The sequence below is a fragment of the Argentina anserina genome, chromosome 4 (genome assembly GCF_933775445.1).
Source record: "Argentina anserina chromosome 4, drPotAnse1.1, whole genome shotgun sequence".
NCBI classification, from domain to species: Eukaryota; Viridiplantae; Streptophyta; class Magnoliopsida; order Rosales; family Rosaceae; genus Argentina; species Argentina anserina.
In genome coordinates this window covers 13,446,537-13,458,776 of record NC_065875.1, presented here as the reverse complement: position 1 = coordinate 13,458,776, position 12,240 = coordinate 13,446,537, and the positions used below count along the sequence as shown (strand labels likewise).

At 39.0% G+C, this 12,240-nt stretch overlaps 1 protein-coding gene across 1 annotated transcript; it reads left to right on the top strand.

Moving 5' to 3' along the window:
- The first annotated feature begins 9,580 nt into the window (after positions 1–9,580).
- Positions 9,581–10,787, top strand: LOC126789898 (uncharacterized). The gene is made up of 2 exons (XM_050515973.1): positions 9,581–10,157; positions 10,253–10,787. Exon 1 carries the CDS (start codon positions 9,608–9,610, stop codon positions 10,142–10,144), a length of 537 nt encoding a protein of 178 aa, XP_050371930.1. The 5' UTR covers positions 9,581–9,607; the 3' UTR covers positions 10,145–10,157; positions 10,253–10,787.
- Positions 10,788–12,240: the final 1,453 nt, after the last annotated feature.

Below are 12,240 nucleotides of genomic sequence, written 5' to 3'. Positions count from 1 at the left end.
AATACCTGCTTAAATTTTCTATTTAAGCATGAGTGTTGACATTGCAATATGATTTTGAAACTTGATCAAGTAAGGATATGACTGTTCATGTTTCTCACAATAACCTTAGATTGGCATGAGGGATGCAACTCTCTTTTGCTACCATTTACTAGGTGCATTGATCTAAATAATGTCTTTAGATTGACATCCCTTTGATATCAAATCTTAATTTTTGGCCCAATAAGCATTCACCAACCAAAATTGAAATAGTTATACATTGCCAAAGTATATTCTCCAATGGCCAAATAATTAAATTTGTTGCTTTACTTGCTCAATTTTGCTTTCTTTGATAAATATATTCCCAACCAAATTCTAAAATAGACTAAATTCATAATTTGACCTTGTAAGAATGTAGGAAACTCCATAATAGCTTAAAAACTACATGATGAACAGTGAAATTCAAAAAGAGAATACCAAAGCTCGATCTCTAACTATGAGCCCTACAATTTGCCAGTATATACAATATAAATATCAAACTAGAACTTAGTAATTTAAATAGTTATGTACAGCCAAAATTTACCAAACCAATAGATGCTCATTTGTATGAAAAAAAGGAGAAAGGAAATAAAAACGCACCTCAGAAACAAAACCTTTTATTTAAAATCTAAAGCTATGTATCTTCTGCTCACCCCACTCATCAAACCCATCTTTGCAGAACCTTGCATGGAATTGTATGGGCAAAGCACATCAAGCCGGCGGTTTGTCACGTCCCTATTTTGGGAGTGTCGATCGTGGGCTGCTGGTTGAATGAACTTCATGCATATATGGGATTTGCTCCAAGATTCAATGTGTGGGAGATATATGGCTGCTCCTTCCGAGGGGTTCAAGCATGCCGACCCGGTTAAATTCGGAGAGCTTGTTGCTAGTCGAGGACTTAACGTCAAAGAGGCGAGTTGGCCGCCCTACACACAGGTAGGGGTCTGGAGCCGATCCCCTGATGAGCCCAAGGCAGGGCGAAACCAGTGTATTGCCCCGTTGGATAAGGCTGGCTCCATGGGGATGGAGCGCCGCATGGACCAAGTGTGGCAGCCGAATGGCTAGGTCCGTGTCAGGTTGCTCGTTAAGAATTGTTCTGCAAGAAAAAGAAAGAAACAAATGGGAACACATTAATCACCTAAAACTAAATCCAAAAAGCAGAGAACTATGCCAAGAGCAGTGACTTGAACATATATACATAACGAACTGAGTATAAACAAAAAAGAAGCAATGCTCACAGCCGAACATAAATCTGATTACGAAGATGAAAAGAAACTGATGAATACAAAACACAACTAACTAAAACATTAATCAAATATCAATTTAAATAAAATTTCAACCCTCAATTACTTTAAAACAGTATATATATACAACTAAATGAAATAACTTTGAAGTTTATTCAACCAAAAGATAAATACAATAAGAGTTACAGATTGACACTCTTTATCTCTTTATCTCGAATCAGTTTCAGATTGTATAATCACGGCTCTATCAAAACCGTAGGCCCATCGTGCTCCTCTTTCTCAACTGCATATCCTCTCTATCTCTCTGTCCCTCTCATTCGCCTGAAATTACTCTGTTGCATATCCTCTCTCTCTCTCTCTCTCTCTCTCTCTCTCTCTCTCTCTCTCTCTCTCTCTCTCTCTCTCTCTCTCTCTCTCTCTCTCTCTCTCTCACAGATTCACCCGATGCATGCCTGGAGCTAATCGCAATAGAAACTGAGCAATTATTTTCTATTCCAGTTTATCAATCAAATGGTATATCCTTCTCTCTTAGTTACAAATTGATTACACATAACAACTATATATATAACCTAATCAATTAAATAAGACAAATCCTACTAACTACGGACGTGATTTTCTCTCCGTGTTTTCTTCCGTAAATCATGCCACTTCCGCAAATCACGCCACTTCTGCAAGTCATGACTTCACTCCTCCTCAAGTTGGCGCATACACATCAACCATGCCCAACTTGCCAAGTGAGTCATAAAAAGCCTTCTTAGACACTCTTTTTGTGAGTATATCTGCAAGTTGTTCTTCTGTAGGAACAAAAGAAAAACTAATGATTTTCTCATCTAGCTTCTTCTTTATAAAGTGACGATCAACCTGCACATGCTTTGTACGATCATGTTGCACATGATTCTGTAAGATATCAATAGCTGCCTTGTTGTTACAGTACAGCTTCATAGCACACTTAGGCTTATTACCCAAGTCTTGTAGCAAATTTCTAAGCCATAACAATTCGCACACTCCTTGAGCCATCCTCTGTATTCTGCTTCAGCACTGGATCAAGCTACCACCTTTTGTTTCTTACTTTTCCATGTAACAAGATTACCTCTAACAAAAGTAAAGTATCCTGATGTGGATATCCGATCTGTGATATTTCCAGCCCAGTCTGCATCTGTGAAGCCACAAACCTCAAGGATATTATTGTGATTAGAGAACATTACTCCTCTCTCCGGTGCTGACTTCAAGTACCTCAAAATCCTTACAACAGCATCCATGTGGTCAACACTTGGATTATGCATGAACTGACTCACTACACTTATTGCATATGCAACATCTGGTTTGGTATGTGATAAGTAAATTAAGCGTCCAACTAGCCTCTGATAACGAGGTTTTTCAGTAGGCACTTGATCTGGATATTCTGCTAATCGATGGTTCTGCTCAATAGGAGTATCAATGAGAGTGTAATCCAACATACATGTCTCTGTTAGTAGATTAAGGATGTATTTCCTCTGACACATATAAATACCATCATTTCCACGGGCTACCTCAATGCCTAAGAAGTACTTGAGTGTACCGAGGTCCTTCATTTCAAACTCGGTGGCCAGCTGTTTCTGTAATCTATCCACCTCAACAGTATCATTCCCAGTAACTATCATATCATCAACATGTATAATTAGGGCTGTTACCTTTCCTTGTTGATGTTTGAGAAATAACGTGTGGTCTGAATTACTCTGTCTGTAGCCAATGTTTCTCATAAACTGTGAGAATCTTCCAAACCAAGCACGAGGTGACTGTTTAAGACCATATAAAGACTTTCTCAATCTGCATACAAAGTTACTTGGAGAAGCAGCCACATATCCAGGCGGAAGATCCATGTATACTTCCTCTGTTAGTTCTCCATAAAGGAATGCATTCTTAACATCAAACTGTCTAAGTGGCCAGTTTAAGTTAGCAGCAAAAGAGAGCAATAACCGAATAGTTTTTATCTTGGCAATAGGTGCAAATGTCTCATCATAGTCTATGTCATATGTCTGAGTAAACCCCTTTGCTACTAAGCGTTCTTTATACCGGCTTACTAACTCATCTGGATTATGCTTTATTGTAAACACCCAATGACATCCCACAGCCTTCTTACCATATGGTGGAGGTACAATCTCCCAAGTATCGTTTTTCTGTAATGCTTCCATCTCTTCCTCCATTGCTTTCCTCCATTTTGGATCTCCCAATGCATCCTGCACTTTGTTAGGTACTGATACAGTAGATATTTGATTCACAAATGACTCATATGACTTAGACAATCTTTTGGTAGATATAAAATTTGCCACTGGATACTTTGCTTTAGCCTGAAGGGTAGGTTCATATTTTTTTGTTGGCTGACCCTGAGTAGACCTATTTGGCAAGACATATTGTCTACTGTGAGCCTCACTCGTATTAGTCCCAATAGAATTGCTAACCTCAGGTGAGTGATCTTCCGTACCAGAAGAGTATTGGTCAGCTGTATCAACAGTATTACGGGAGACATGAGGGGCAGTTGTGTTGTCATCTTCTGGGTTCTGATTCTCCTGAGTAACTATACCGGAGTCATCCGATGGTGCCTGTGTATCTAAAACATTAGTAATCTCAACAGAACCTGTCACCATATGTACTGGCTCACTTGTCTCCCCCTCTCCATGATACAGCTCCTCAAAATATGAATTCTCCCACTGAAAAGCAGTATCAGAAGAGGTAAAATAGTTCATTTCCTCAAAAAAGGTAACATCCATAGTGGCATAGTACTTCCTGGTAGGTGGATGATAGCACCGGTACCCTTTCTGATGTCCTTCATATCCAACAAACACACATTTAACTGCCCGGGCATCCAACTTAGATCTTTGATGTTGTGGAAGGTGGACAAAGGCAACACAACCGAAAACACGAGCAGAAAGAGTAAGAAAAGAGGGTAAGGAGACATGAGATGCAAGCACCTCATATGGAACTTTTTCCTGAAGGACACGAGATGGAAGACGATTAATGAGGTGGGCAGAAGTTATGACAACATCACCCAAAAGTATTTAGGCATATGGGCACTAAAAAGAATACACCGAGCCATATCAAGTAAATGACAATTTTTCCTTTCGGAAACGCCATTTTGTTCAGGTGTATAAGGACATGTCGTTTGATGAACAATTCCGTGAGTTGTAAAGAACGCTTGAAAGGCATGATTCACATATTCCCCCCCCCCCCATTATCAGATCGAAAAACTCTAATTGTGGCATTATATTGGGTTTGGACAGTGGTATAGAAGGCTTGAAAAGCCGAAAAAACCTCAGCTTTGGTTTTAAGAAGAACAATCCATGAAAGACGTGTGCAATCATCAATAAAGGACACATAATACCGCATTCTGGACACAATAGACTCTTTGGAGGGTCCCCAAACATCAGAATGAATTAATTCAAAAGGAATAGTACTTTTATTAGAAGTACTAGGGAAATAAGTAGACCGATGACTGTTGCCCAAAACACATGTCTCACAACGTAAAGAAGACTCATCCACACTAAAAAACAAAGTAGGCATAGATTTTTTCATAACATTAAAAGATGGATGCCCTAAGCGACGATGCCATAACCAAACTTCACTTAGCTTGTCAGAAATGGAGATTAAAGCGGTCCGGGACTGTGGCCCTGGTTTCTCCCCCGTATATGTCTGATCCAGATGAAACAACCTGCCCCTCAGATACCCCCGACCAATGAACTCTCCGGTTAGAAGATCCTGAAATATCACATACATAGGAAAAAATGTTACAGAACACTTAGCGCAGTGTTCAATTGTGGGACAGAGAGCAAATGATGGGATAAAGCAGGTACATATAACACATTGTGAAGCTCTATTGTGGGAATAATACGAAATGATCTTGTCCATAACACAGGGAATGCCTCACCATTAGCATTAGTAACATAAGGAACTGGTGGAGGGGACAATATGGTAAAGTAAGATTTGTCATAAGTCATATGATCAGACACACCAGAATCAATAATCCATGTATCAAAACCAACAAAGTTAGAAATGTGTAAAGCCATACCAATTTTACCACGACCAGCTATGGATGCGGTAGGTGTTGCTCCTCCTGCTGTATGATGATCATGTCCAACTACACCATAGATATCTGGTTCCTGGATGAATTGAATAGCTGCTTTCGCCTTGGGACGATAATTAGACTTTTTAGGCCTAAGGTGTGGATACAACTTCTAACAGGTCGCATGAGCATGGTTAGTATCATGACAATAAGAGCAAGGAGGGCGGGGTTGATTCCCGAAGCCTGGTGGTGGGCCTTGTTGATGAAGTGGAGCCGAAGTGGCTAGCGGAAGGGATGGTGCTGGAGATCTAGCATGAACAGTAAGGCTTGAAACTGCAACTTGTGCTTGATGAAGACTCTCCTGCTGAGACTCATCCTTACGGATATATATGAAAGTGGTGATTAGGCTAGGGGGTTCGATCTTTCTGAGCAATTCTCTTTTCACACTATTATGCTTGGCATCAAGACCTCTCAAGAAATGGTGAACTCGCTCAAGCTCCTTCTCTTTTTGGTACCAAACAATATCCTCTTGATGCTTGATTATGCAAGGACGTTTCATATCAATCTCAGCCCAAATATTTTTCAATTTGGTGAAATATTGCGCCACTGGTTGCCCATCCTGTTGCATCGCCAAAGCTGTGCACATTAACTCATGAACCTGTATGAAATCAGAACCATTAGTATATAAGCCCTCTAGTGTTTGCCATATTGCCTGCGTAGTGGAACATGCCTCGACCAGATCAACGATCTCGACCAGATCAACGATCTCATCATTCATAGCTTTCCACAAGACTGACATGACACAAGACTAATATGACAAGACCATCATCATCATCCCATTTATTGTAGGTAACAATATCATCTTTACTAGGAGCCGGAGTTACTCCGGTTACATGACCCATCTTGTGCATGCCTCGAAAATGAGCAGCCATCATTCTCTTCCATTTACGGAAATTGGTTCCGTTAAGTTTGGCACCCCCAAAAGAACGACTTTCAGAATTCTTGAGAGATACTTCAAATTGTGGAACGACATTGATCTGAGAACTTTCTGTGTCGTCTCCAGAACCCATTGAATAAACGAAAAAATCAGGATTGATGCAGCGGAAACACAAAAAAAGGTTTGAACCTGTCTCGGGTGCACCTGCAATGTCGGTGCACCTACACTGACAACAAAGATCTTAGAATGCGGGTCAGATCGTGGGCCGGGTCGGATCGCGGGCCGGGTCGGGTTGAAAGTGGGCCGGGATGAAAGCGGGCCAGGCTGGGATGAAAGCGGGTTGGGCTAGGTTGAAAAACGGGCCGGGCCGGGTTGAAAGCGAGCCGGGTCGGAGGCTGAAATTCGTCGAATTATCTTGGATGTCATCGTCATCGTTGCGCCTCCGGAGGTGGAGCGCGACCGGGCCGGATTGGTAGCTGCGCCTCCGTGCCTGCGTCGAATACTGCGTCATCGTCGGAGCGCGGTCGTCGTCGGAGCGAGGAGGAGAGCGCAGTGGGTGACCACCTGAGCAGCGGGTGAGAGGACAACGGGGAGATAACCACCGGAGCAGAGGTGGGCTTGGAGGAGAGGGCAGCGGAGATGGGGAGGAGACAACGGTGACCGCCGGAGCAGCAGGCAACCACCGGAGCAGAGGAGAACCCACTGGAGCAGCAGACAACCACCACAGGATGTTGTCGTCCTCGGCGAGACCGAAATGCACGGCCAAGACAAAATCCCAGAAAAATAACAGAGACTCAGCTCCGATACCAAATCAAATGTTATATCCTTCTCTCTTAATTACAAACTGATTACACATAACAACTATATATATAGCCTAATCAATCAAATAAGACAAATCCTACTAACTACGGACGTGATTTGCTCTCCGTGTTTTCTTCCGCAAATCATGCCACTTCCGCAAATCACGCCACTTCCGCAAGTCATGCCAACATTATCTTTGTTCTTATTCATGATACATTCACTTCTGCCAAATAAATACAATACATTGTGAAAACGCTCTATAACCAATATATAATTGCTATGTTAAAAGTTGTCGAACCTAAGTAACAACTCTCATACAATCAGGCTCTATAATTCCATTGGGGATGTGAGAAAATTTTCAATTTTGTTTTTGTGGCTTTGGTAACTACTATAAGAGTTTGGTGCTGAAGTTCTGAGCTGTGCTAGGCTAGAAGAATGTGTTTGTGTTTATGGCCTGTAAATGTTTTAGGAGCTAGAACTTAAGGAGGATATGACTTGAGAGGAAGAGGCTAGGATGTTGATACAAACGGAATGAGCAATATTGATCTTAACTAGCTTTGACTAAAGCTTTGCTTCCTATTTTTCTTCAGTCATTCCTAGCTACCCTCGCTTCAAATATTTTTTTCTTTAATGACAAAAGAAAGTAGGGAGTTTATATTCAAACATCTAAAAACGGTATTTAGACCTCCTTACTCAGTGGACTTCTATTTTACTTTTATAAATACCTAAAATGATATTTAAACCTCCATAGTTTTCCTAAAATGCCTAATATCTAATTTGGTATATTAAATCAAACTACTATCAATTATTTTCTTTCTTACTCTACTTCAAATTCATTTATTAAATACCACTCAGAAAATGTATAATAATCACATAAACTATCTTCTCAAATTAATTCACTTGTCCACTTGTTTTCTAAATTCACAATAAAATTGGTAGACTAATTTTTTCATTCACTGATATATATATATATATATATATATATATATGCAGTCCCTATCCAGAGTGAAGCTTCACTTTGAAATTACAGAGTGAAGTTCCAATTTTGACACACTTTTCGGTAAAAAAATTTAATCATAAGTGATTCAATATTTAGGTATGTTATTCAAGATCATCTCTACAAAATTTCATCTAATTCGGACATCGCTAAGGTATTTAAATTAGATTAAATCAATGAATGAAGTAAAAATGTTCAATATGAACCGTTCGTGTAAATCTCAATTTTGAAAGCTCAAACCATTGTCAAATTAGATGAAACTTTGTAGAGATGATCTTGAATAACATACCTAAATATTGAATCGCTTATGGTTAAAATTTTTTACCGAAAAGTGTGTCAAAATTGGAACTTCACTCTGTAATTTCAGAATAAAGCTTCACTCTGGATATGGACTATATATATATATATATACAGTCTCTATCCAGAGTGAAGTTTCACTCTGAAATTACAGAGTGAAGTTTCAATTTTGGCACACTTTTCGGTCAAAATTTTTCACCATAAGCTATTCAATATTTAGGTATGTTATTCAAGATCATCTCTACAAAGTTTCATCCAATTTGATAATGGTTTGAGCTTTCAAAATTGAGATATACACGAACGGTTCACGTTGAACAATTTTTATTCATTCATTGATTTAATCTAATTTCAATACCTTAACGATGTCCGAATTAGATGAAATTTTGTACATATGATCTTGAATATCATACCTAAATATTGAATCACTTATGATGAAAATATTTGACCGAAAAGTGTGTCAAAATTGAAACTTCACTCTGTAATTTCAGAGTGAAGCTTCACTCTGGATAGAGACTGTATATATGCAACTCACCAAGAATTAACATCAACGTATATGAACTATTCTAACCTCTAATGAACGAATTTTATTCTTTGACTCAAATGTAAGTTTATGACTCATAGTTTATACATTAAATCATTTACATTAATCATCTATATTTAATTTTTGACTTATGATGTTTATCAAAAAAGAAGGTAATCAATTAAATCTTTTTATACAATTTGATATCCCATTTTAAGACTTTCTATCAATAAATATAAATGATAATTATTTACATATGTAATTTAAAATAGATAAGTTAAGAATTATTTTTTTGATAATTTTGTATGCATTGAATAAGCCAAAATTATTTAAGAAAATAATGGAAGTTTAAGTACCATTTTAGGAGGTATTAATAGAAGCATGGTGTGATAGCTTCGAGGCTTTGGCATTGGATGGTGACTGTCAAACTATATTAATATATCGTAGTCCGCATCATAGATTTTGGATTCGTTATATGTAAATGCATGTCTTTTTCAACAGAGAACCAAGGAAGCGGCCTAGTGTTAGCCGTATATAATTTTTTCTTGCTGACTACATCAAGTAATCGACCAAGGCAACTATACCAACGTCACTCTACTCCGTCACTTTCAAACACCCCATTTCTTGGCAATTAATTTCTTATGCTCTCAGTCTTCTCTAGCTGCATATGGAAACACATATATAATCAGTTTACGTTTCTCAATTTGGATTACCAGTTAGAAAGGCTTAGAATTCTAATCAATCAATGTGATAATCATACATGGAGGGAAGTTGTGGTAGCGACGAGTCGTCCAGAATCAGCCTTAGGCTGTTGGTTCTTTCTGACATTGATGATTTCATGGTTTGGGTCACAGATGAGAAAGTGGCTCGTTTCTGCACTTGGGAGCCTTATGCTAGCAAAGAAGAGGGGCTCAACGACATCAAGGAAAAGATCCTCCCTCACCCCTGGTTTAGGGCAATTTGTCTTGATGGCAAGCCAGTCGGTTGCATTCTAGTGAACCCGAATTCAGGTAATGATCGGTGTCGAGCTGAAATCGGCTATTCATTGGAGTCCAAATTATGGGGCAAAGGGATTGTTACAAGGGCAGTGAAGATGGTCGTTGATACTATTTTCAAGGAGTGGCCACATTTGGAGAGACTGGAAGGTCTCGTTGAGGTGGACAATGTGGGATCACAAAGGGTTTTGGAGAAGGCTGGATTTCAAAGGGAAGGTGTTTTGAGAAAGCATTCAATTTTGAAAGGAAGGACTGTAGATGATGTGATTTACAGTATTCTATCCACCGAATGTGAAAATTGATTGCTCTGTTCTGGTACGCATTTAGATGAATAAAGCATTTTGGCCGGATCCTTGTCTTGTAAACTAACTGTTTTTTTTTCCTGTATGACGTACTCGGCATGTTTTCAGAACTCGGGTCTCTGTTGCTCTACGATTGGATCTAGACCTGGAAGCTTTGTTAGCTTCTAGGGGCTGCTGCTTCTCTTTTGATTCCAGTTTGAATAGTTTTGTTTTCCGGTTCAATAATGTCCTCTATTGGTCGGAGTTCGTTGCGACTCAGAGATTTTCTCCTGCGCTTCCGACTTACTCATCGGTTGTTGCAGCTTATTGTTGTCGTCCTTTGAGCTAGTTGGGTCTTGCTCATCTGATCTGTCAAAAGTTTCGGCGCAAATGTTCAACTTTTGACTGGCTCTATTATCGGTCGTGTGTCCGGGATTATGGTCGGGGTTTTGCATCTGTACTGAACTATACTCTCCGTGTCATTTTCTTTGTTTGTTGTGTTGGTCGTGTTTTTTTCTTTCTTGTGTCATCTTAGTTTTCGAGTGAAAACCTTAGAATTTTATGATCTGATTGCTATTAGATCATCTTGGTTCGAATAAGTTGCATCTTCGTTTATGAAAGAAATTTTTCTGATAAAAAAAATGTTATCAATTTAATTGTACGTTTGTATCAACTATCAATAACCATAATCTTCAGCCCTCGTAGCAATGCCATTCAGCCATTATATTGGTGTGGGAAGATGATCTTATGCTTAACCTTGATTTACTTAAGCGGTTAAGCTCCTCTTTTCTGCTACAAAAGGCTCCCCTGAACTATTTCTTTCTCATAAAGGCCCAATTGATATGTTGGGGACTTTGGTCCGTCACTACTGACTACCCTAAAATATTAGAAGAAAAACTTTAGTGCTGCTAGACCTAACAATCTAACGTAAAATATAATACGATCGGTCCACATGTTTCTCTTCATCCTCACGCAAAAACAAGTCTCCTTTCATTTTTGTAAGCTCTATTCAGTCTACTGGCTACTGCTAAGCTAGTCTGCTCGTCTTCGTCGTCGTCGTCATCATCATCTATGCAGAAGACATATATAATTGGGTTATCATACTATTTGATATGTAATAGGATATTATCTTGTTACTATATTTTCTGCTAGCAGGCACCGGAGCCGGTTTCCAAAACACTATGAGCTAATGTTTCTATAAAAACCTAGGCTGCATGGAATCGGATGCGGGTACGCGGAAGCGAAGCGTTTGAAAACGCGGAAGCGTTTTTTTTCCAAAAATTGAGGAATGGGGTGCGTTTTGGAAGCGTCGGAATAATATATATATATTATATTTTTATATTTTATATTTTAATTATTTTATCTAGTATTAAAATAATTAAATAACTATTAATGACTTATTTTCTAACCCATGATTATCTTTGATTATAGCATTATTAAAGCTTCATTTCAAAATTCAAACAAAAGAATGTACAACATAGTGTGAAGGTGTTGGGCACGTGCAAGTCAAAGAGACATCACTAGATGAAATTGATAAAAAAAATGTTCGTCTTCCCTCTGTCTCTCTCTCATATATCTCTCTCTCATCTAGATTTTCCTGATATCTCTTCCCCATATTTCTGACACATATTAGATTGATTGATGTTATTCATCTTTAACCGCTTAACGAAATAAATAAGAAGATGAGACGACAAGAAGAGTCTCAAGACATTGATTGATGAAATAGAGGTAGAAAAGGAATCACCCTTCCAATTTGGAAGTCAACGCTTCCGCCGCGCTTCCAATTTGGAAGCCAACGCTTCCGTCGCGCTTCCAATTTGGAAGCCAACGCTTCCGCCGCGCTTCCAAACCCACCTTTTTCGGAATCGCGCTTCCGTCGCGCTTCCGCTCCCGCTTCCGCTTCTGAAGCGGGAATCGGTCGTCCAACCAAGCTTCCGTGCTATGTAGATAAAAACTCAAAATATATGAAAATAATTAAATTAATAATGTTACTATCCAAAGTTTCTTTTTTTTTTTTTAAAGAAAATGAAAATTATACCGAGCCACCTCTAGGGCGGCCAACAACCAGGCATCAAACTGGCTTGAGGAGGATGTTATTATCCAAAAATAACTTGTGC

Excerpts from the sequence above, each read along its gene's own strand:
- LOC126789898 (XM_050515973.1), top strand. The coding sequence starts at position 9,608 with ATGGAGGGAAGTTGTGGTAGCGACGAGTCGTCCAGAATCAGCCTTAGG.